The 22538-nt window shown below is 42.2% G+C and overlaps 1 protein-coding gene across 1 annotated transcript in view; it reads left to right on the top strand.

Moving 5' to 3' along the window:
* Nucleotides 1–22538, top strand: part of DROSHA (drosha ribonuclease III) — a 305757-nt gene that overhangs the window by 276436 nt on the left and 6783 nt on the right. The window contains exons 27-31 of the mRNA XM_044293205.1: nucleotides 13696–13837; nucleotides 17669–17751; nucleotides 19394–19497; nucleotides 21151–21243; nucleotides 22240–22286. Coding sequence (XP_044149140.1) covers nucleotides 13696–13837; nucleotides 17669–17751; nucleotides 19394–19497; nucleotides 21151–21243; nucleotides 22240–22286 — 469 coding nt within the window. The remainder of the gene's footprint in view (nucleotides 1–13695; nucleotides 13838–17668; nucleotides 17752–19393; nucleotides 19498–21150; nucleotides 21244–22239; nucleotides 22287–22538) is intronic.

Here is a 22538-nt window from a genome sequence, read left to right as displayed (position 1 = left end):
CCCATAACAGTGCCATCCACAGATCCCCCCCATAACAGTGCCATCCACAGATCCCCCCCCATAACAGTGCCATCCACAGATCCCCCCCCCCCATAACAGCGCCATCCACAGATCCCCCCCCATAACGGCGCCATCCACAGATCCCCCCCCCCCCCATAACGGTGCCATCCACAGATCTCCCCCCCCCCCCCCATAACGGTGCCATCCACAGATCCCCCCCCCCCCATAACGGTGCCATCCACAGATCCCCCCCCATAACGGTGCCATCCACAGATCCCCCCCCCCATAACTGTGCCACCCACAGTCCCCCCCCCCCCATAACGGTGCCATCCACAGATCCCCCCCCCCCCCCCCGTAACAGTGCGTCATCCACAGATCCCCCCCGTAACAGTGCGTCATCCACAGATCACCCCCGTAACAGTGCGTCATCCACAGATCCCCCCCCCCCCCCGTAACAGTGCGTCATCCACAGATCCCCCCCCCGTAACAGTGCGTCATCCACAGATCCCTCTCCCATAAGTGTCCTTCACAGATCCCCCCCCCCCCAATAAGTGTCCTTCACAGATTCCCCCCCCCCCCCAATAAGTGTCCTTCACAGATTCCCCCCCAATAAGTGTCCTTCACAGATTCCCCCCCCCCCCCAATAAGTGTCCTTCACAGATTCCCCCCCCCCAATAAGTGTCCTTCACAGATTCCCCCCCAATAAGTGTCCTTCACAGATTCCCCCCCAATAAGTGTCCTTCACAGATTCCCCCCCCCCCCCAATAAGTGTCCTTCACAGATTCCCCCCCCCCCAATAAGTGTCCTTCACAGATTCCCCCCCCAAGTGTCCTTCACAGTTTCCCCCCCCATAAGTGTCCTTCACAGATTCCCCCCCATAAGTGTCCTTCACAGATTCCCCCCCATAAGTGTCCTTCACAGATTCCCCCCCAAATAAGTGTCCTTCACAGATTCCCCCCCCCAATAAGTGTCCTTCACAGATTCCCCCCCCAATAAGTGTCCTTCACAGATTCCCCCCATAAGTGTCCTTCACAGATTCCCCCCCATAAGTGTCCTTCACAGATTCCCCCCCATAAGTGTCCTTCACAGATTCCCCCCCATAAGTGTCCTTCACAGATTCCCCCCATAAGTGTCCTTCACAGATTCCCCCCATAAGTGTCCTTCACAGATTCCCCCCATAAGTGTCCTTCACAGATTCCCCCCCATAAGTGTCCTTCACAGATTCCCCCCCATAAGTGTCCTTCACAGATTCCCCCCCATAAGTGTCCTTCACAGATTCCCCCCCATAAGTGTCCTTCACAGATTCCCCCCCATAAGTGTCCTTCACAGATTCCCCCCCATAAGTGTCCTTCACAGATTCCCCCCCATAAGTGTCCTTCACAGATTCCCCCCCATAAGTGTCCTTCACAGATTCCCCCCCATAAGTGTCCTTCACAGATTCCCCCCCATAAGTGTCCTTCACAGATTCCCCCCCATAAGTGTCCTTCACAGATTCCCCCCCATAAGTGTCCTTCACAGATTCCCCCCCATAAGTGTCCTTCACAGATTCCGCCCCATAAGTGTCCTTCACAGATTCCGCCCCATAAGTGTCCTTCACAGATTCCGCCCCATAAGTGTCCTTCACAGATTCCGCCCCATAAGTGTCCTTCACAGATTCCCCCCCATAAGTGTCCTTCACAGATTCCCCCCCATAAGTGTCCTTCACAGATTCCCCCCCATAAGTGTCCTTCACAGATTCCCCCCCCATAAGTGTCCTTCACAGATTCCCCCCCATAAGTGTCCTTCACAGATTCCCCCCCATAAGTGTCCTTCACAGATTCCCCCCCATAAGTGTCCTTCACAGATCCCCCATAATAGTGCCATCCACAGACCACCATTAGTTCCAAACCCACCAAAAGCACATCTTTTGGTTAAAAAAATTTTTTTTCTCATTTTCCTCCCCAAAAACCTAGGTACGTCTTATGGGCCGGTGCGTCTTATAGGGCGAGAAATACGGTAAAACCAGATAGCAGCACATCTCCTTTTTTTTCCTAATCTGTTTTTATTTTCTGATTGCAATTTTTTTTTTCTTCAATTACTGAACATGATTATGGGGGTGGCCATCTTGCCAGAGTTGTTGTTAACAGCATTTACACAGTATAAAAAAAAAAAAAAATTGGAACAACAAATGGTCTGGAGGGCACTCGAATATCTGGCGTTGTAAGGAAACTTGTATATAAATGTCTCAAGATATTTATTTATTACATATATACATTAAAATTTGTGTACACTTCAATAAGGAAAATTGTAAATATAAAAAATTTAATTAAAAAAATATATATATGAAAACCCTAAAAAAGTGAAGAAAAAACAATATCGATAAAAGGAATGATATGTATACACACCCTGATATAAAGTCAAAATGTATATAGCATATTTGAAAAACCCATGATTTGCAGGTATTTGATTATATAGTAAAGATAGTAAATGTTATATAGTGATTATAAAGTCAGTGTGTAATATAGATTAGACAAAATAGCATTGATCACCCCCCTGTAAGGCTCCATTCAGAGGTCCGCATGTGTTTTGCGGATCCGATCCATGTATCAGTGGATCCGTAAAAATCATACGGACCTCTGAATGGAGCCTTACAGGGGGGGTGATCAATGACAGGGGGGTGATCAGGGAGTCTATATGGGGTGATCAGCAGTGTTCCCTCTAAGCTGTGCGGGTGCGCGACCGCGCAGCAACTATTGTGCCTCCGCTCATGTCCGCTCAGTACCCGCTCACCCTGCCGCCGGCAAAATGCCTACACTAATGCCCACACTAATGCCCACACTCAAGATGACGTTTTCAATACGACCTGTGACTGAGGCTCAGCGTGGCGCTGCCTACACATATTACCGCTCTACTGCTGCGGCTCCTCCTTTTTCTGACCGGAAGAGGAGAGAGGAGGACTGGACTGAGCACGCAGCAGCCAGGCCAGGTAACGTCAGCGGCGTCATCTTAGAGGCTAGAGTGGTTTTACTGTCAGGGTAACCCATTGGTAAAAGCTCAGCAAAGACATTATTTGAACTCATGGGTTTTCACAAGGGCATAATAGACTGCGCAGAAATGTATCCATCTGAGGCTCGGGGTCCAGGGGCCCCCCGGGAGTCTGGGACCCCACATACTGCAGCAATATAATACCATGGGATACCCCAGATCACACAGGGTTGTCAGACATTAACCCCTCACACTTCTTAGCTTTTCTTCTTACAGACTCTTGTTATTTGGTTTAGCTGATACACTCGAACATGTCCACAGCTGTGGCTGCGTTACATTTACAGCAGGTTACACTTGTTTCATCCTTTTGGTTCCTGGTGCTGCCCTCCGCTATGATGCCCTCACCTAAAGGACCCTCATCTACAGTGCCATCGCCTATAGCACCCCATATACAGTGCCATCACCTGTAGCATTCCCATCTACCATGTAATTTAATCTTGCCAAGAACAACAGCGTGATGGAGCTATACATTACCGTGCTAAAATGAATAGCACTATAGATGACTACAGTATACATTATAAGCCCTGTACCATGCTGTACAATATACAGTATAATCCATACACCATAGTGTACAGTATAATCCCTGCCCCATGCCGTATGATATACAGTATAGTTCATATACCAGTGGGCTTATGCCTTTTGATCAAAACGTACCCTAATGCCTCTTGTACAGCATGAAGTATGGGGGGCTGTACACTTTAATATTGCACTGAGAAGCGAGTTTAATTAGCTCTAAGCATAGCATTGTGGATGTGCGATCCAGTTCTGTTTCTCCCCTTGGTATGCACCATGCTGTACAATATACAATATAATCCCTGCACCATGCTGTACAATATACAATATAATCCCTGCACCATGCTGTACAATATACAGTATAATCCATACACTATGCCGTACAATATACACAATAACCCCACAGTGTAGGTGTTATACCGTATATTATACAGCATGGTGTATGGATTATAATGCATATTGTACAGCATGGTGCATACCAAGGGGAGAAACAGAACTGGATCGCACATCCACAATGCTATGCTTAGATTTAATTAAACTCGCTTCTCAGTGCAATATTAAAGTGTACAGCCCCCCATACTTCATGCTGTACAAGAGGCATTAGGGTACGTTTTGATCAAAAGGCATAAGCCCACTGGTATATGAACTATACTGTATATCATACGGCATGGGGAAGGGATTATACTGTACACTATGGTGTATGGATTATAATATATATTACACAGCATGGTGTATTAACTATACTATATATTGTACGGCATGGTGCAGGGATTATAATGTATTCTGTATAGCATGGTGCAGGAATTATACTGTATATTACATAGCATGGTGCAGGGGTTACACCGTATTGTACGGGATGGCACAGGGGTTACACTGTATGCTCTTTGATGTGACAATTATGCTAGGTTTTCCTATCGCCCACCTTCGATGGCGCTGTGCCCAGCTCTGAGCTGACCCCGCTCAGCAGCTGCCAAGGCTTAGAGGGAACACTGGTGATCAGTGGTTCATTAAGGGTTAATAAGTGACGGGTGTAGTGTAGTGTTTTGTGGTACTTTACAGAGCTGCCTGTGTCCTCTGGTGGTCGATCCTAACAAAAGGGACCACCAGAGGACCAGGTAGCAGGTATATTAGACGCTGTTATCAAAACAGCGTCTAATATACCTGTTAGGGGTTAAAAAAATCACATCTCCAGCCTGCCAGCGAGCGATCGCCGCTGGCAGGCTGGAGATCCACTCGCTTACCTTCCGTTCCTGTGAGCGCATGCGCGCGTTCACAGGAAATCTCGGCTATCGCGAGATGACGCACGGATGCGTCCAGGAGGAGTAGATCAACCACCTTCCGGACGCATCCGTGCGTTAGGCGGTCGGGAGATGGTTAAAAGGTGAAACTAATATATGAGATAGACTCAATACAAGCAAAGTGAGATATTTCAAGCCTTTATTTGTTATAATTTGGATGATTATGGCTTACAGCTTATGAAAACCCCAAAGTCACAATTTTGAAGTCCCCTTTGCTCAGGGGGTATGGATTAATTAGCTGACTAGAGTGTGACCCTTTGAGCCTAGAATATTGAACCTTTTCATAAAATTCAAATTTTAAGCTGCATTAATGCAATTCCTTTTAATTTGCATTACTGAAATAAATTGACTTTTGCACGATATTCTAATTTTTCGAGTTTCACCTGCATATATTGATATAGTACATATTAGGATAATAGATCAGCAGTTTTTCAGTTGAGTAAGATAAGTATAAGCTGTGCTATATATATATATATATATATATATATATATTTATTTTTTGAGATATGATGTGATGTGAATTCTTCTAATTAATATAATTAGCTAGCTAATATACATCCAGTTTGTTTTTCAAACTGCTCCACATGTTTCACTCAGACTGTCTTCTATATATCAATATTATATCAATGATAAAAAATGTTCTTTTTATATGAACATAAATAATGTGCAATATATGTCTAATGTATACCGTACTATATCAATATATACAGTATTGGTTATATTCACCGCATTTAAAGGGAGTCTGTCACCACATTTCAGCATATTAGACCGATCAAATAGGGTTATATGATCCACCCAGAACTTAAAAACGGTACCTTTGTTGTAGAAAACGGACTTTTCTTTTAGCCGAAAATGAACTTATAAGATTAAGTTATGAGCCCTCTCAAGTGCCCAGGGCGGTCTCTCAAACCTCGGAGCCCCAGGCAGCACCTCCTAAATGGCTCATAACCCCGCCCTCCGTGCGCCTCTGCCCGCCCGTTTACTCCCCTCCCCTGTCCTTTTCCACTGCGGCTGTGCGGTCCAAATCTTAGCGGGTGCATGCGCAATGCGATGCCCGCTCCTGGCAGGGCATCGCAATACCTACTGCGCATGCACCCGCTACGATTTGGACTGCACAGCCGCAGTGGAAAAGGACAGGGGAGGGGAGTAAACGGGCGGGCAGAGGCGCACGGAGGGCGGGGTTATGAGCCATTTAGGAGGTGCTGCCTGGGGCTCCGAGGTTTGAGAGACCGCCCTGGGCACTTGAGAGGGCTCATAACTTAATCTTATAAGTTCATTTTCGGCTAAAAGAAAAGTCCGTTTTCTACAACAAAGGTACAGTTTTTAAGTTCTGGGTGGATCATATAACCCTATTTGATCGGTCTAATATACTGAAATGTGGTGACAGACTCCCTTTAATTGAAAAACTCTGATTTGCTATTTTGTCTAATATATTTTACACACTGACTTTATAATCACTATATAACATTTACTATCTTTACTATATAATCAAATACCTGCAAATCATGGGTTTTTCAAATATGCTATATACATTTAGACTTTATATCAGGGTGTGTATAGATATCATTCCTTTTTATCAATACTGCACTTTTTTGGGGGTTTTATATATTTTTAATTATATTTTATAATTATTTTTTTGTATTTGCAATTTTCCTTTATGAAGTGTACACTGATTTTAATGTATATATGTATTGAATAAATATCTTGAGACCCTTTTATATACATGTTTCCTTGCAGTGCCAGATATTTGAGTGCCCTCCCGACCATTTGTTGTTCCATTTCTGCCATTTATATCCACGAGGGGTGTGCTGTGGAGAGTGCACCTAATCTGTGGATTTGGGACGGTAGAGCCACTATAGCAAATAACTGTTTAAAAAAACTGCTTTACGGCAGCCCCATGGGCCATAGACACAATGGTCAGGAGGGCACCCTATTCACTTACATGGGAGAGTTTTCTAGACATGCTCTGTTCCCCCTCGCAGAGGTCATTGTACAAGGAAAGAATAGATGAGCTTTGACAATCACCTATTGTGAATGGTAGATACTGTCTTATCTATACGCAGGGGGTGGTATCATTACAGGCAGGATAAAAATGAGTTAAAGGGGTTGTCACTTCAGCACTGCTTGTTTTCATGGTTACGACCACCCTGCAATCCAGCAACGATGGCCGTGCTTGCACACTATAGGAAAAAGTGCAGGACTTTCTGTTGGTCAGGAACCTGGAGGCGCACATATGCTGGTGCTTTTTCTATAGTGTGCAAGCATGACCACCGCTGATGGATTGCAGGGTGGTCGTAACCATGGTAACGAGCAGTGTATAATGTGATGGGAAAATGAATCCAGCCAGCAATGGAAACAATGTGTATATTTAACAATACATTAGTAAGTGCCTTGTATTAACTTTCTCTAGATAATAAATGCTATTTGCTGAAGTGACACAACCCATTTAAGGGATCTGTACAGACCAACAATTGGTGCCAATTATTAAATATTTGCCAGTGCAAAAATTGCAGGATTTTATCTTTTTTGTTTAAATGGAATACATGAAAAATTACAAACCTCATAAAAAATAATTTTAAAAATAGGTTAAACATAAAAAAGTGAGTTAAACATTTCCTGATGGCACATTCCCTTTAAGATATATTAGATGTGCCGATCATGCAGGCGATTGTCAGGAAGAAACCGTTCCTTCCCAGCAATCGCCTGCTCGTCGGGCAGCGATTCCCAGCATCATCTTTTCCCTGCATAGTACAACCTTCTTGGCAGCCACTTTATAAGGTCTATACAGTAACGAGACACAGGTGCAGAATAGTAGCGGGCACTTGGGCACAGAATGCCAGTGCACACGCTCCATTCTGAAGACAGCCGAGAGGAGGGGGATACCAGAGGCAGCACTCCGGACATGGAGTTTGCACAATACAGCACAGTGGGAGCAGGCACAGCAGCAGGGTCGGGTTTGGGAACGGGAGCCATTTTGACTGAGGCTGCCTAAACAGTGCCAAGGCTGTATACAGCAACAGCCCCAGCCAAAAACTAGATAAAATAAGCACAGTGGTTGAAAACGCAGCATGAATACCAGAGCAGACGTAGAATACATGTAAGGCTACTTTCACACTGGCGTTTTGGTTTCAGTTTGTGAGATCTGTTCAGGGCAGTTTTGCCCTAATGCATTCTGAATGGATAAGGATCGGCTCAGAATGCATCAGTTTGCCTCCGTTCCGCTCTGGCGGCAGATACCAAAACGCTGCTTGCAAAGGCGATCGGATCCTTTCTGACACACAATGTAAGTCAATGGGGACGGATCTGTTTTCACTGACACAATATAGCACAATAGAAAACGGATCCGGCCTCCATTGACTTTCAATGGTGGTCAAGACGGATCCGTCTTGGCTATGTTAAAGATAATACAAACAGATCCGTTCTGAACGGATGCAGATGGATGTATTATCTTAACTGATCCGTCTGTGCCGATCCATGACGGATCCGCAGCAAACCCGAGTGTGAAAGTCGCCTAAGCTGAACTTATAACAGTGGCCAACCCCATTAATGGATATCCCACTCTCTGTGTTGATCATTTCAATAGACGCAATGGGGGCCACTTTAAAGTTGGTATTTACAGGTTCTGTAATGTGAGGATGAAGCATGTATGTAATGTAAATTTAAAATGTAATATAAACACAATAGACGTAAGGCAGCGCAAATGTTGCTCTAAGATGCCATGAAACAAAACTATACTTTCATGGTCTGTCTAAATGCTTGCTACACAAAAGGCAATTTAATGGCGGATGTTCTTGTACAGCTCATGGTTCCTACTGTTAGCTAAATGTTCTCGTTTGCCAGTGAGCCGCTTTGCTCGGAGCGTGCGAGACGTTTTCCTTCTGTTAAAACATATGCTTTTGGTAGGATTACATTGCTGTTGCACAGGAGGCTGACCTTGTCATCCACTAGGTCTGCATTTTGGGATTAACCAGCAAAATTGACAAAATAAAGCCCTTTATTGTGACTAGCTCCTAGGCCGTGGCCCTGTGATGTGTGGGGAATGTATTATTTTGTTATCTGCATACATTGGTTGGGAAATGAGACATTACTGTTGATTGCTTCATGGTGTTAAATTGGATGGGGTCTTATGAAGATTTATTAAGGCATATTTAAAATGTGTAGGCGATAAATACAAATCATTTTACTATACAATTTGGTTTTCAGGACTGTGTTTGCAAGCCCTACAGCACTAAGGTGCACATAAGCTGAACGTGGGAGCTGGGTTTAGGCCGCCTGGATTTTTTTTTCAAATAATTTCTGCATTATAGATCAGAAGATACTAGCATTAAAAAAACAAAATTGTTGTTGCCAATGAGAGTGTAACATTTTTTTTTTTTTTTTTTATATATAACTTATTTTTATTTTCATGATACAACATTAAAAATAGGTTTAACAACACAAAGTCTGAGTTCCACAGTACACAATTTACTAAGACATTCAGTGTAGCCAATTGTATAACATATTGAGCTCCACAGTACATTTAACTCAGGCCTCATATTGTCTGTCTAAGCTAGATTACACCTCTCCCCCCCCCCCCCCCCCCCCCCGTGGTTATCTCGGCATAGATGCTCCCCCAAAAGGAATATGTGTTATCTTCATCTCTCTCTCCACTATATATATATATATAGCATATTCATCAAACCCCTCAATCTTTACCAATAAGGTTTTCCACTCCATAATATTAGACGCTCTGTCAGAATAAATTGACAGTGATTTGGTCGAGATGACCTTTGTCAAGTCTCATCTTGGCTCTGAGTTTGCCCTCTGTGGATGCCACAATCCAATTGCACCAGTGCGGCAGACAATCTTACTACAGGACAGAGGAGGCGCAGAGTCTAACCTTTGGAAGCAGCCATGCAACTGCACACACAGCCAAGATAGGAGGGGAGTGGTGGTGATGGCAAAAATTAGAATAAGAGGAGTTCAATGAATAATGTCCTATTAGAAGAAGTAGAGCAGCGACAAACACGGGCTGTCGATGTAACCACAATTTACTACAACAGACATGAGAGGAGCACATGTCAGGTCATTTTTCAGAATAAACTGCTGAGTGTGCACATGGGGAATAACACTTAGCCTTTATATGACATATCTGGCATTTCTAGTGAGTATTTCCTCTGCAGTCTGGGTAGAGAGTAGCTGGGATCATGTCTACCCATACACCAGGACTTGGTTAAACAGGGTAATCTGCTCCCTAATTCTATGTAGAACTGGTTCAGGGTAATGTAAAGCAACAAGAAAGGAGGATTGACGGGGCACTGTCTGGATGATTTGCAAAACTTGGCGTTTATTAAAACCTGAAAATAAATAAAATGTTTAGGAAGATAAAATGCATGCAGCAGGATGCGTTTCAAAGGTGGTCTGCCTTCTTCAGATACACACGAAATGGCAGCAACAGAGTTTAAATAGGTAATGCATGGAATTAAAACCACTGGACAGTCCTTAAAGGGGTTCTCCAGGAATCAAGAAAATGGAAATACTTAAATATTGCTTTAATATAAATATATTCCCAAATACCTTTCATTGGTTATAATGGTTTGTTTTGTGTGTGGGGGGACAAACATTAGGAGTAATCAAATGGCTGCCATCCTATTAGTACAGACAAAGCCTGTCCTAGTCACACAGCAGGACAAGTTACTTCAGAACACTGAGGTAAAGAGCTGCCTCATCCTCCTCTCTGCTCTACTTGTCAGGTTTTATGATCCTGAATAAAGTTTAATGTGATGTACAGAGAGGAGGGTGGGGATGTGGCTGATGAGCAGCAGCACATGTATGCAGTCTCCATTACCACAGTCTATCCTGTATGTCCTCTCTGTACTTCATGTCTCCACATACACTTAATTCCTACAGAGATTCAGCTGAAGAGCTCATCCGCTGTATTCAGGATCATAATCCCTGACAAGTAGAGCAGAGAGGAGGATGAGGCAGCTCCTTACCTCAGTGTTGCGAAGTAACTTGTCCTGCTGTTTGATTAGGACGGCGGCCATTTTATTGCCCCTGACAAAACGAGCCATTATAATTAATGAAATGTATTTGGGAATATATTTATGATAAAAAAAAAAATATTTAAGTATTTTCATTTTCTTAATTCCCGGAGAACCCCTTTAATAAATAAATCCTAATTAATACAGAAAAAAAGATAAACAAGAATGATAACGATGAAAAAAATGACCACAAAGTTGTAAACCAGCATCAAAAAAGAAAAAACTATGTTGGGACCATTTGGTAAACCCAGAAGGAAGCAACCGCAGTGTTGTGATACAGCCACCCCAAAACACTTTACTGAGTTGTGCCAGGATCCTACATTTCATGAGTGGATTCAGTGCTTTTACTTAGTTTTACCTATTTACAGTTACACACACGGAGCACTTCTTAAGTTTCTATATCCAATGGCACCTGCATAAAAGTAGCAGTATTAATGGAGACCATTACTAAGTAGTTCAGATTCACATCCAGCCGTTAAGACAGTAAATCACAAATAATCCAGCAGCCGTCTCACTGTCAGCACAGTCTCTCTGCCTCTGTCTCCCTTTTTCTCCTCCTCTTTCCCTAGACTTCTATGTAATCTGACTTCAGTGAGCAGGCAGATACTCTTCACTGGAGATAGATCTGAGCAGTGAATTGAAAGTTTGGGTGGTGTGCGAGCCTGATAAAAGGAGAAGAAAGTGTCTTTTTCTGATATATGTTACAAAATGTCTTATACTCTCCTGTGCTATTCATTTATGAGTGAAAATATGAAACCGTTACACTTAAAGGTGTATCTTTCAGAAGAGTGAGGGGCTATGACTGACCCTAGCCTGCTTAATACTGCTTACTACGCTGGTCACCTCTTAAACCACGCATACAATAAGAACAGATGGTAAAGCTTGGCGCTACCCCGAATTTGTGCAAGACCATAACAGCCAGTTTCCTTTAGACACTAGTGTCCAATCAGATGTGTTGTCCATTAAGTTCTGTACAATAAGGGCTCATGCACACAACCCTATGTATTTTGTGGTCTGCAAAAAATACGGATGACATCCGTATGCATTCCGTATTTTCCGGAACGGAACAGCTGGCCCCTAATAGAACAGTCCTATCCTTGTCCGTAAAAATGGACAATAGGACATGTTCTATTGTTTTGTGGAACGAAAATACCAACATACAGAAACGGAATGCACACGGATCAACTTCCGTTTTTTTTGCGGACCCGTTGAAAGGAATGGTTCTGCACATAGTCTACCAAAAAAACGGAACAGACATAGAAAGAAAATATGTTTGTGTGCATGAGCCCTAATGCTAACTACATTGCCAATATCCTTATACCATCGACATACCAATGCAAATATGAATGGATAGAGTAGTATGTAAATGAGCTAGCTGTTAATGTCTATTCAGTAGTACCAATCCTAATAATACACAATATGCCAGCCAAATATCACTGCTTTATACTCTACTGTACCCTGATGTTACCCATGAACGTGTGGTCAATAAATTGTGCTAGTCACATATCGGTGCCCATAGAATAGTGGTTGTAGTAGTGCCTGTTTAGATTTCCCCATCAATCTTCACAGCGCCACATTTCCATTTCTTGCAAATTTCCGTTGAACTTTGCACTCCATCCATCTTTCACAAATCCACAAAAATTGCAAAAAAAATAACTTCTGTTTCAAAAACACACTTCAAAATAATAATGCCAAATCTATAGGTATATAAAATTTCATGTCATACTGGGTTCACCAAAAATCCATAGACAGCAAAATGTTTACTTAAGAAAGAGGGCTGCATATATTAAAACATATTTCTCAGCAATGCGGGCACATATGGACATGGGACCAACAATGAAGTCTTCAGCTGCCAAGCGCACATGCAACAGGTCAGCCAGTTTCATAGGAGCAAAGCTGATGACAGATGCCCTTTAAAAAAGGGGGCTGAGACTTCTGGGCATTGATTACGCTCCTCTTGCCTAAACCTCTAAAATGCCCTTCTGCCCAAGCAACTGCCAGCGTGGGTAAATGGAAGCTGCTACAGCACAATAATCTATGGACTTCTGGTGAGTCCAGTATGACACAAAATGTTTTTATTTACCTGTGGATTTTGCATTATTATTATTATTATTGTGAAGTGTTTTTGAAATAGAAGTGCTTTTCATATATTTGGCTTCTTTGGAATTTTTTTGTGGATATTTAGATGTCCTGCCCAGAAATACATGACTGTTGTAGTATATCCAGAATGAGTTACTTTTATCTCCCGATTTTGTTACTGTGGCTCTAATTCAAATGCAAGAACTTTGTACAAACAGATAAAGTACACGTGATGATCAAGTTAGGCACATTGGAGGTCTTGAAGCAACATTATACTGAACTATAATTACCGAATCCTGTCAAACATGACTGACATTGCCAAGATCTGTAAAAGAAAGTTCTTATTATTCACAATGAGCATTTATCTTTCATGTAACATTGGGTGCCCTAATCTGTCTAAAATACCTTCAGAATGACAGTTTGAGAAGAGCAGATTTAATAAAGGAATGGCTTTAGAATTAATGAGAGATCTGTGCCGGAGAAAACGTTTTCAGTCAGCAACGCAAAATTTAAGCCAGAAAGTGTTCATAAATAAGGGAAAATGCTAATATTTTAAAATCCCATGATAAGCTTGTTAGTTCCTTTTTGTTTTGCTTTGGCTGGGACTAGGGAATTTGCTTGAGTTATGAAGACACATACCTACTCTAAAGAACACTAAAAGCTGATCTTAAGCGGTCTCATTTTTTACGATGTCAGGATTTTGGATTGCGTTGCTGTGTTTTTATGTCCCCTCATTATCTTCTCTTTGTATCTTGCAGCTGCTGCGTAGTTCACTGGTGAACAACAGGACTCAGGCCAAGGTAGCAGAAGAGCTGGGTATGCAGGAGTTTGCCATTGCTAATGATAAAACAAAGAGACCTGTGGCCCTCAGGACCAAGACTTTGGCTGACCTGCTTGAATGTAAGTAAATACAATAGAATACTACAGATCTAGAACATGAACCATAATATCTAGGGGTAAATGGCTTCGTTAGGTCTGATTCTGGTTGCTAGTGATACATTGCCAGACAACCTCAAACTTCGGTTCCGATAAATCAGTCTGTTTTTGTTGATATTAAGCTGAAGCCAGAATTGTTACTGAACTAAGGGCACAGACAGTGAGGGATGCATAACCTTTTCTGCTCTGAAGATCACATTGCCAGATGTAACCAAGCCCAAGGGCCTCAATAAAACATAAAAGGGCTACTACCATCAGAGACATTTATAAGACATCAAAACTAAATGCTATAAATGTCTGAAAGGTGATGATTCCTCACTTTCTCCCCCTGTCACACTCGAGCAAGGAAGAGACCATGCATGCAGCTCTCTCCATTGTAGTATATGTGAGTTGCTGAAATGGCAGAAATGTTCAATGGTTTCTATCACGTCTGGTAAGGCAGGTACCAGACGTGTGGTGCAGAGGAAAGGGAGATCGGGTGCCCTAACACAAGGGAGAGGGAGGAGTGGCGAATCCTAACTCTCCTAACACTGGCACCTGGCTACCCTGACGTCCCTAGACAGGTTGCTCACCCGTACGCCAATCATGTTCCTCGTCCCTGGCTTACCCTGAAATAAACTCTAGGTAGTGAGTAGGGCGGTGGGAGCACTAGTCCTCACCACTGACACCTAGGGTAAAAACAGGGAGTGGAAAACAATACAAACTCCACGTATAATCCCTGATGGGAGACAGCAGACAATAGGACACAAACTGGAGAGAACCGGAGATCCAACCGCACTGGTTTTAACAGCTCCAGCAGGCTCCACAGCAATGCCACCTGAGGTCAGAATAGATACCCAGAAAGGAAGGTCTATATCTGGCAACAAGGGAAGTAGGAAGAGAGACTAAATAGTGGCTGGGAGTGGCAGACAAAGAACGGCTGAAATGAAAACTACCGAAACCTTGAAAGGACAAAAAGGATAGTAAACCAAAACAGAAAAAACCTGGACCGGAATCCATTCCCACAACTAGGTCATGGCGATCCCTTAAAATCAGGCGAGCAGCCACCCGCTGCGACCTTCTGACCACAGGGTCCACGATAGGTCGTGACACACTCGTGACAGTTTCAGAACTTAAAGGGGTTCTGCAGTTTGTTTAAACTGATGATCTATCCTCTGGATAGATCATCAGCATCTGATCAGCGGTCAGCCGGGACCCCCGCCGATCAGCTGTTTGAGAAGGCAGCGGCGCTCCAGCAGCGCACGGCCTTCTCACTGTTTAGCGCTGGCCCAGTGACGCCCACGACGTCACGACTAGTCAACAACTTGCCTGGGCGGGGCTAAGCTCCATTCAAGTGTAAGCTGGAGCGCCGCTGCCTTCTCAAACAGCTGATCGGCAGGGGTTCCGGGTGTCGGACCCCCGCCGATCAGAGGCTGATGATCTATCCAGAGGATAGATCATCAGTTTAAAAAAACTGCAGAACCCCTTTAAAACTACCATGAAGATGGCTGCAGTCGTGCATGGTTATTGAATGTCAGGAGACTCACATTCTACTGCATTGAGGGTCCCAGAGATGACCACTCAGTGCACCATTTGTGCTCTCACTGACATAGAAAAGCCACCAGCAACAAGAGACAAGCATGTTCACAACCAGATGTTTGAAGGTTGCACAAAATGGGCATCACAGGCTGCATGTGGTTTCTGGGCCACAGGCCATGCATCTATGATCTACTGTATGACTTTGTCTATCTCTTATTACCATATAAAACATTTGTAAGCATAACCTGAGGCGAAAACCTACCTAATATTACAAAGTGTTATTCAAAATGTATTTTTAACTGTTGTTAACCGTAGAATCTCAAAGTTTCCATATCACATGAACAAGGATCTAGGAAGCTAATTCTTTGATTGTTCAAATTAATAATACCTGATTCAGATAGCAGTTATTTCTATCCGTCTGCTATTAGGCCTGCACCCGCATAGCACACAGACCCGCTTGCATGCACCATTTCTCAGGCATAAATTATAATAACCATCTGAACCAGGCCTAAGGGTCTATTCACAATTTGCAGTGATATTGCAGTTTGTGTTATGAAATTGGTATAAAATACAGCAGTTCTGCATAAATATTGCAGCAAACAAATAAATTTGTACTGCAGCACAAGATTAGATCTTTAGATCGCTCCTGTAATTATGGACCCTTTATCTCAGCCTGTTTACTTTACCTAGTGCCTGTATAAATGTGAAAAAGAAATGGATGATTACAATATTGTCATACTGTCAGGGAAGAATTACTCATGGTTATGTAATGGTAAAAAAGTGCGCGCGTGTTTATATCCATCTAGTCTGTCATACTGTACCTGAATTCTTAAAGGGATTCTCCTGTTCCATAACACTACATATGTTTGGCACATACTGTACATCTGCTTTGTATGTCGGCACTTTCCTTCACTGCATCCTGGCAGGATATTTTTATGGCTTCATGTTTTCTGATGGGGTAATCTAGGCAGATAATTTTTTTTTATATATATATTTCATTATGGAAACCCTTTTAGTAGAGGCTTTTTGCACGTGGTAATAAATAGCAGAAGTGTTTTTAACAGAACTGTATTGTGTTTTTTCTTTACACTCTAAAATGTATCTGTAGTAATTTTATAATATTGTATAAATAATAGCAAAATGCAATAAAAATGACATGGAAATATATAAGAACGGCAAAATACAACAAAGCAACAGGCATAATTTATTTTACGCCATAAACCAAATTGTGTTCAGAGCCTGCTTTTGTAATGACTTCACCTCCTTTCTACCAGATAGAGATTTGATTTGGTTAAATAAGCTAGATAACAGCTGGGAGCCAAGCCGCACTACCGCTTCCTGGATTTTGAGCATGTTAAAGTTCTGGAGGTGCACTGTCCATTTTCCAAATCTAATTTAAACCCTCACAAATGGGCCACATGCTTTCTAGAAATTGGGTTGTTGCGCTTCCCGCATTTAGAAACACAGAGGCTCCATATATTATTAATATTTGATCAAGTCCAGTACATTCCATCAAATGGTTTCAGGACAATCCGTGTAATGCATCTCTAATGTAGTTTTATATGTCTATTTCCTTGGCCCTGTGTAGCTAATTATTTTATAGATTACCGGTAGTTTCAGCCGTAGTGCCTTGACAATATTTAGGGTTGGGGGATTGTTGCGGCCATGTGGAGCAGATTTATTTGAAGCTAATGTAATATTCTTATAGAACGGTGGAAAATTAACTCAAAGTCCAGGTTCCTGCTCCACTTTGTTGGGGGGCTGCGTGTTGACCTAAACTGAAGGCACATGCAGCTGGCTATATATTAAGGACCATATGTTCATGTCTCACGGCACATTTAAAGTATAGAGCTAAAACCTCTACTCTTCCATGTAACTATTAGCAGAACAGCTCTGTTTGTTCACGTAGCAGAGTGTTCTCCTGTCGCCATGTGAAGTGGAAGCAAATGGTATGAAAAGAATTAGACCGTGCTGTGTAATGAGCAGTTACGCATTTTTTGGACTAGAAGTGCGTTGGTGACTCTGGTATAAATATTTAATATTACAATCCATTTCTTTGTCAGAAAAGTATAAGTGGTTCCATTTTCCCATTCATCGACTTGCTCCGTTCTCTTAACTGCATCACATTCGCTTTTAAGGCTCAAGCATCTATAACCACTCAGTGCCCCAACGTCCACCCTGATAGAATGTGCCCAATGTTACTTTTATATCAGGATTGTTTTTTTATAGCTATCTGATAAAGTGTGCTCCTTATTAACCTATGTGTTTTACCTATAGCTTTTATTGCTGCACTTTATATCGACAAGGACTTGGAATACGTCCACACATTTATGAATGTATGCTTCTTCCCAAGACTCAAGGTAAATGACATTTACGCCAGTAATAGCTGCTTACTCTTGCTTATCTACAATAGAAGGGATAGTCATTTGTCGTCTCTGATGCTTGTGAAAGGGTTAAGCCTCAGCACTGGTAACGGGTTATGGACATAACCTTACAAGTTGATTTATGCTTTCGATATGCTCAGTGTGCATGGATTGGCAAGGCAAAAAGATAACCTCTTACAAATACCCTTGGGGTGTCAATAAGTAACCAGGAAATCGCTTTTCAGAAAAGATAGCCGGCTCAGGGGGCATCACAGAGTGAGTAAGGCACTCGTGTAGTAGACACATGGAATACTCAATCATTGGCAGCTAGGAACAGTTTGACAAAGCAAATTAATCAAAACTTGTTTGGAAGGGAGTTGTAGTATACTGCCGGTGATTGATGCTATCTTGGCTTCGGCAGGACTAAATAACAAAAGATTATTGTTCCCATACATTTGACCAAGTGTTTCCTACTGTCTCTTCTCTTCTTTTGTAAGAGTCCATCAAGCGCTATTTATTTTTTTTATATATAAGATAGATCTTTATTAACGTTTTCTTCCACGTAGACACGCAAAATCAAAACAATTAGTTTATACTGTAACCATGAAGGCTTCCTTGACCTCAATGTTACCCACTCTAATATGCTTTACATCCCATACACATAGGTCATTCATTTAGAAATTCCAACCTTAGCATCAAATATTAATATTACTGTCCCTCTGTTCTTCCACTCACCTCCCCCATTCATTCCCCCCTTCCTCCTATCCCCAACATGTAGATACTTTCATTGCTAAAAAAATAAAATAGTAACTTTTTTTATACTGAAAGTGATGTGTAGTTATCTACCTCCTATTTCCATACACCAAAATACATTTAGCCAGCGCCCCCAAATCAATTCAAACTGAAATTACCAGTACTTTTTATGTGCACCTCTTTTTCTAATTGAATAGCGGTATTCATCCAAAGAATGCATTCTGAACAGTTGGGGGAGATGATTGTATCCATCTCACTGCAGTAGTAATCTCTGTATAACCAGGAATGTGTAATAGTCCATGTAATCATCTTCAAATATGCCTAAAAAACCTAGTCTGAGGTACATGATAAAGTTAGTGGAATATGTTAATTATATCTATAATCCCCTTCCAGTATACATCCAGTTTCCCACATCTCCAGATTCATATATATGAAGTTGGCCTCTTTTATACAACATCTAGAGCAACATGAACCCCAATCATATGTAGAAATGGTGGGGACTTCCCGGGGGGGGGCAGATTAGGGATTTTGTAATACCTCAACCAACCCATTGCTCCTCGGTAATAGGGCCAAGATCCCATTCCCATTTTTTCCAGACATGTATTGGAAAATTGTGCAGCTGTTCTAAAAGCATCATTAAAAGCATATAGTCTAGACATAGTTCCTTTACCTGTCCCTAAAGTCGCCATGGTTTCCGCTATATGTGTCCTTATATCTAGTGACAATGTTTGTTCCTGAGCTTTTATTGCATGTCATAGCTGCATGTTTTTGAAAAAATGTTGATTCTGTAGCTCAAACTCATCCTGTAATTGCTGAAATATTTGAAGTACCATTGAATAGCACTATTGAGACCTGAACGAGTCTTCCATTCTCTTCTGTTCTGCAGGAGTTCATTTTAAATCAAGACTGGAATGATCCAAAGTCACAGCTTCAGCAGTGTTGTCTGACCTTGAGAACTGAAGGGAAGGAACCAGACATCCCCCTGTACAAGTGAGTGCCGGGTTACACCCCATAGGGAAGAATCTTCTATTGCACTTGCATTGTCTTTTAATATGTACAAGAGGAATATCAGACTCCTTTTGTTCACAATGTCTTTCTACCATACCTGTCCTTTCAAAACATGTTTGAAATGTCATAATGACATGTCAAAAGTTTTGATCTTTTGGAGGTCAAGATGCTGAGCCTCCACTGATCACTGTACCAGAAGTACTCGGATGAGCACTGTATCTCCTCTCTAGCTCAATAGGGGCTCATAGACTTTGGAGCGATCTCATCCCATAGCGCCTCCTTGTTTTAACAATCGGTTTGTGTTGGTGGCTTAGCATAGTCGCTGAGTTTTTGGCACTATTACTGCAGCACTTGGTTCCGGAGTTCAAATCTGACCAAGAGTAACATTTCCATGGAGTTGTATGTTCTCCTTGTGCTTGAATGAATTTCAAACACTTACTGATCTGACACCCAGCATCCCCACTGATTTAGCATTCTTGGGTAGCCACTGTATTGGAAACTATACAATGTACAGAGCGGACACAGACTGCTCCATACACCATGTATTTTCCAGCGCCAGCTTACTGCAGCTCAATTCCCATTCACCTGAATAGGAGCTGAGCTGCAGTACCGTGGCACTGCCCAATACATGTTGTACCGAACTCTTTCCTTCCAGCTCAGGATATGCGATCAATGTCAGATAGGTGTGGGTCCTACCTATGAGACTCTCCTCTATCTCCAGAACGACCCCCACCAGCAAAGGAGAGCGCACTGTACAAGCTCATGGAGAGGTGCTGAGTTCTGTTAGAGAATCCTTGGTCACATTCTCCACTAAATAATTGGAGCGTGTAAGCTTGAAAATGTAGTTTCAGTTTGGGTTTCTGTTGTCAGAAGAGTTTTTCCCACTCGGGCTTGTACTAGCCCAACTCTAATCCACCGGTGGCCCTCTGAGCATGGGTGGGCACCCAGTCCCCCACTGCCTGCACAAGTGATACATCTCACAATAGATTAATTGCACTACATACAGTATCTTAAGCAGCCTATGTTCATATACATACTGGGTAAATGATTTAACAAACTACCCAACTTATTCTGTTCATGCATCAGATGGCTGATGTAGGTGTAGAGGCATCAGTTCATGCCTTCTCAAAGTTGCTTCAGGGGCTCCCATATTCAGTCATCTTGAGCATCTTGCTGCTGCCTATGTGAGCACATTTGCATGTAGCTGTACAGTGGGCCCCCAGAATGCATTTTACTGGTGGGCCCAAGGCATCCAAATCTGGCACTGCCCCTACTGATTATCAGATGTGGTGGAAGATCCATACTTGACTAGTATTCTAATAAAAGCAATAGTACTCTATATGGCACCAACATATTCTGCAGTGCTTCACAATATATCTGGTTAGTGTCTGTTACGACAATAAGCTTGGCACTATATTTCATTGCGTTCCCGTGCTAATTTCTTCTACCGCTAAACACAAGTGTTGTCATCCAGATCTACAAAGTGTATGTCTTGGATTTTTGCATGTAAAGCCTATTACTGTGCTGCAGTCCTATGTAATAAACACAAAAACTGTATGAAATTCACAATTCCATCTCGTTCAGCAGGGTCTGACTTTATGAAAGTGTGCTCACAATGAGATCTTTTCACTTTAGGACTCTTCAAACTGTTGGACCTTCTCACGCAAGGACGTACACCGTTGCTGTGTATTTCAAAGGCGAACGCATTGGCTGCGGTAAAGGGCCGAGGTAACGGAAACGCTTTCTCTTTACATTGATTAGTAGAAATGACTAAAAGGCTTTCTAGCAATGCACGTCACACACATTTTCTTCCGTCGATGGTCCTGTCCGGTCTTTACAGCAAGGCTGAGACCAGTATTGAGTTAGTATGCTTGGTTACATATGACGAGCACAATAACGTACCCCTTGCTTGTAATGTCAGCTGTAATTAGCTAAATCATAGGCGTATTGTCAGCCCATTACATACATATGAACAAAGCCATATACATTTCTGCAGCGGCATGACATCTTTGAGGGAAAGGTTGACAGAAAATCCATGTTGCATCCCCCTTTCTTGTGCTCTTTGACAGCTCCTATTGTTACCGATCTGTGACTAAATTCTGTTTCACATTTGTTCTACCCATCCAGAAGGAATGTTATTATATTATTTACCCAGCCTTCCAGTGAGAAGCCATTAATAATTATTCTGTGTGGGTTTTCTTCTTCCAGTTCGCCTGTTGATGATTTTTTTTTTTAATGTAGATTTTGTTAGCTGACTGTCATTAATCAGAAGGGGAGTAAAGAGCGGGTAATTGTGTGCAGCCTCCTCATGAAGAAAAGATTGGAGGCTTCACATGCCTTCTCTTCTCTGCAAAGTATTTCATTAGGACAGCGAAGCTCGTTGGCGCATGGGGACACGTTAAAGCTATTCAGACACAAAACAATTAACAAAATCTCCATGCTTGTGGGCTGAGACTACACATAGTAAAAACAACAAAAATATACATTAAGGGCTGTAGCAAAGAAGCTGATGGTTTGCTAATATGTCGGAAGCAGAAAGCAATCACAGAACTATCGTTTTAATGTGGAAAGTTTTTTTTTAAAAGACCCTCAAGAAAAATTATGTATCTCTTTCTCATTTTCATGTCTTATTGCCACTTAAAAGGATTTAAGAGCTCAGTTAAAGCTGATGGTGGTAATTAGGTTAATTGGAGGTTTTTCTTTTTTTTTTTTTACATCTTGCAGTATTCAGCAGGCTGAGATGGGGGCTGCCATGGACGCCTTGGAAAAATGTGAGTTTCTTTTGTCCCTTGATTTTACAGAGAGGCTTATAATAATGCGCACATCACATGGTTTAAAGCCAATGTCTGCCTTTTATCATAATAATGTCTTTAGGTCCAACATTTGGTCATTTCTTAAAGGGGTTGTCTCCCGCAAATGGCATTTATCATGTACAGTCGTGGCCAAAAGTTTTGAGAATTACATAAATATTGGAAATTGGAAAAGTTGCTGCTTAAGTTTTTATAATAGCAATTTGCATATAA

This window comes from Bufo gargarizans, chromosome 5, assembly GCF_014858855.1.
Source record: "Bufo gargarizans isolate SCDJY-AF-19 chromosome 5, ASM1485885v1, whole genome shotgun sequence".
Taxonomy (NCBI): Eukaryota; Metazoa; Chordata; class Amphibia; order Anura; family Bufonidae; genus Bufo; species Bufo gargarizans.
This window is presented reverse-complemented; position numbering and strand designations above follow the sequence as displayed.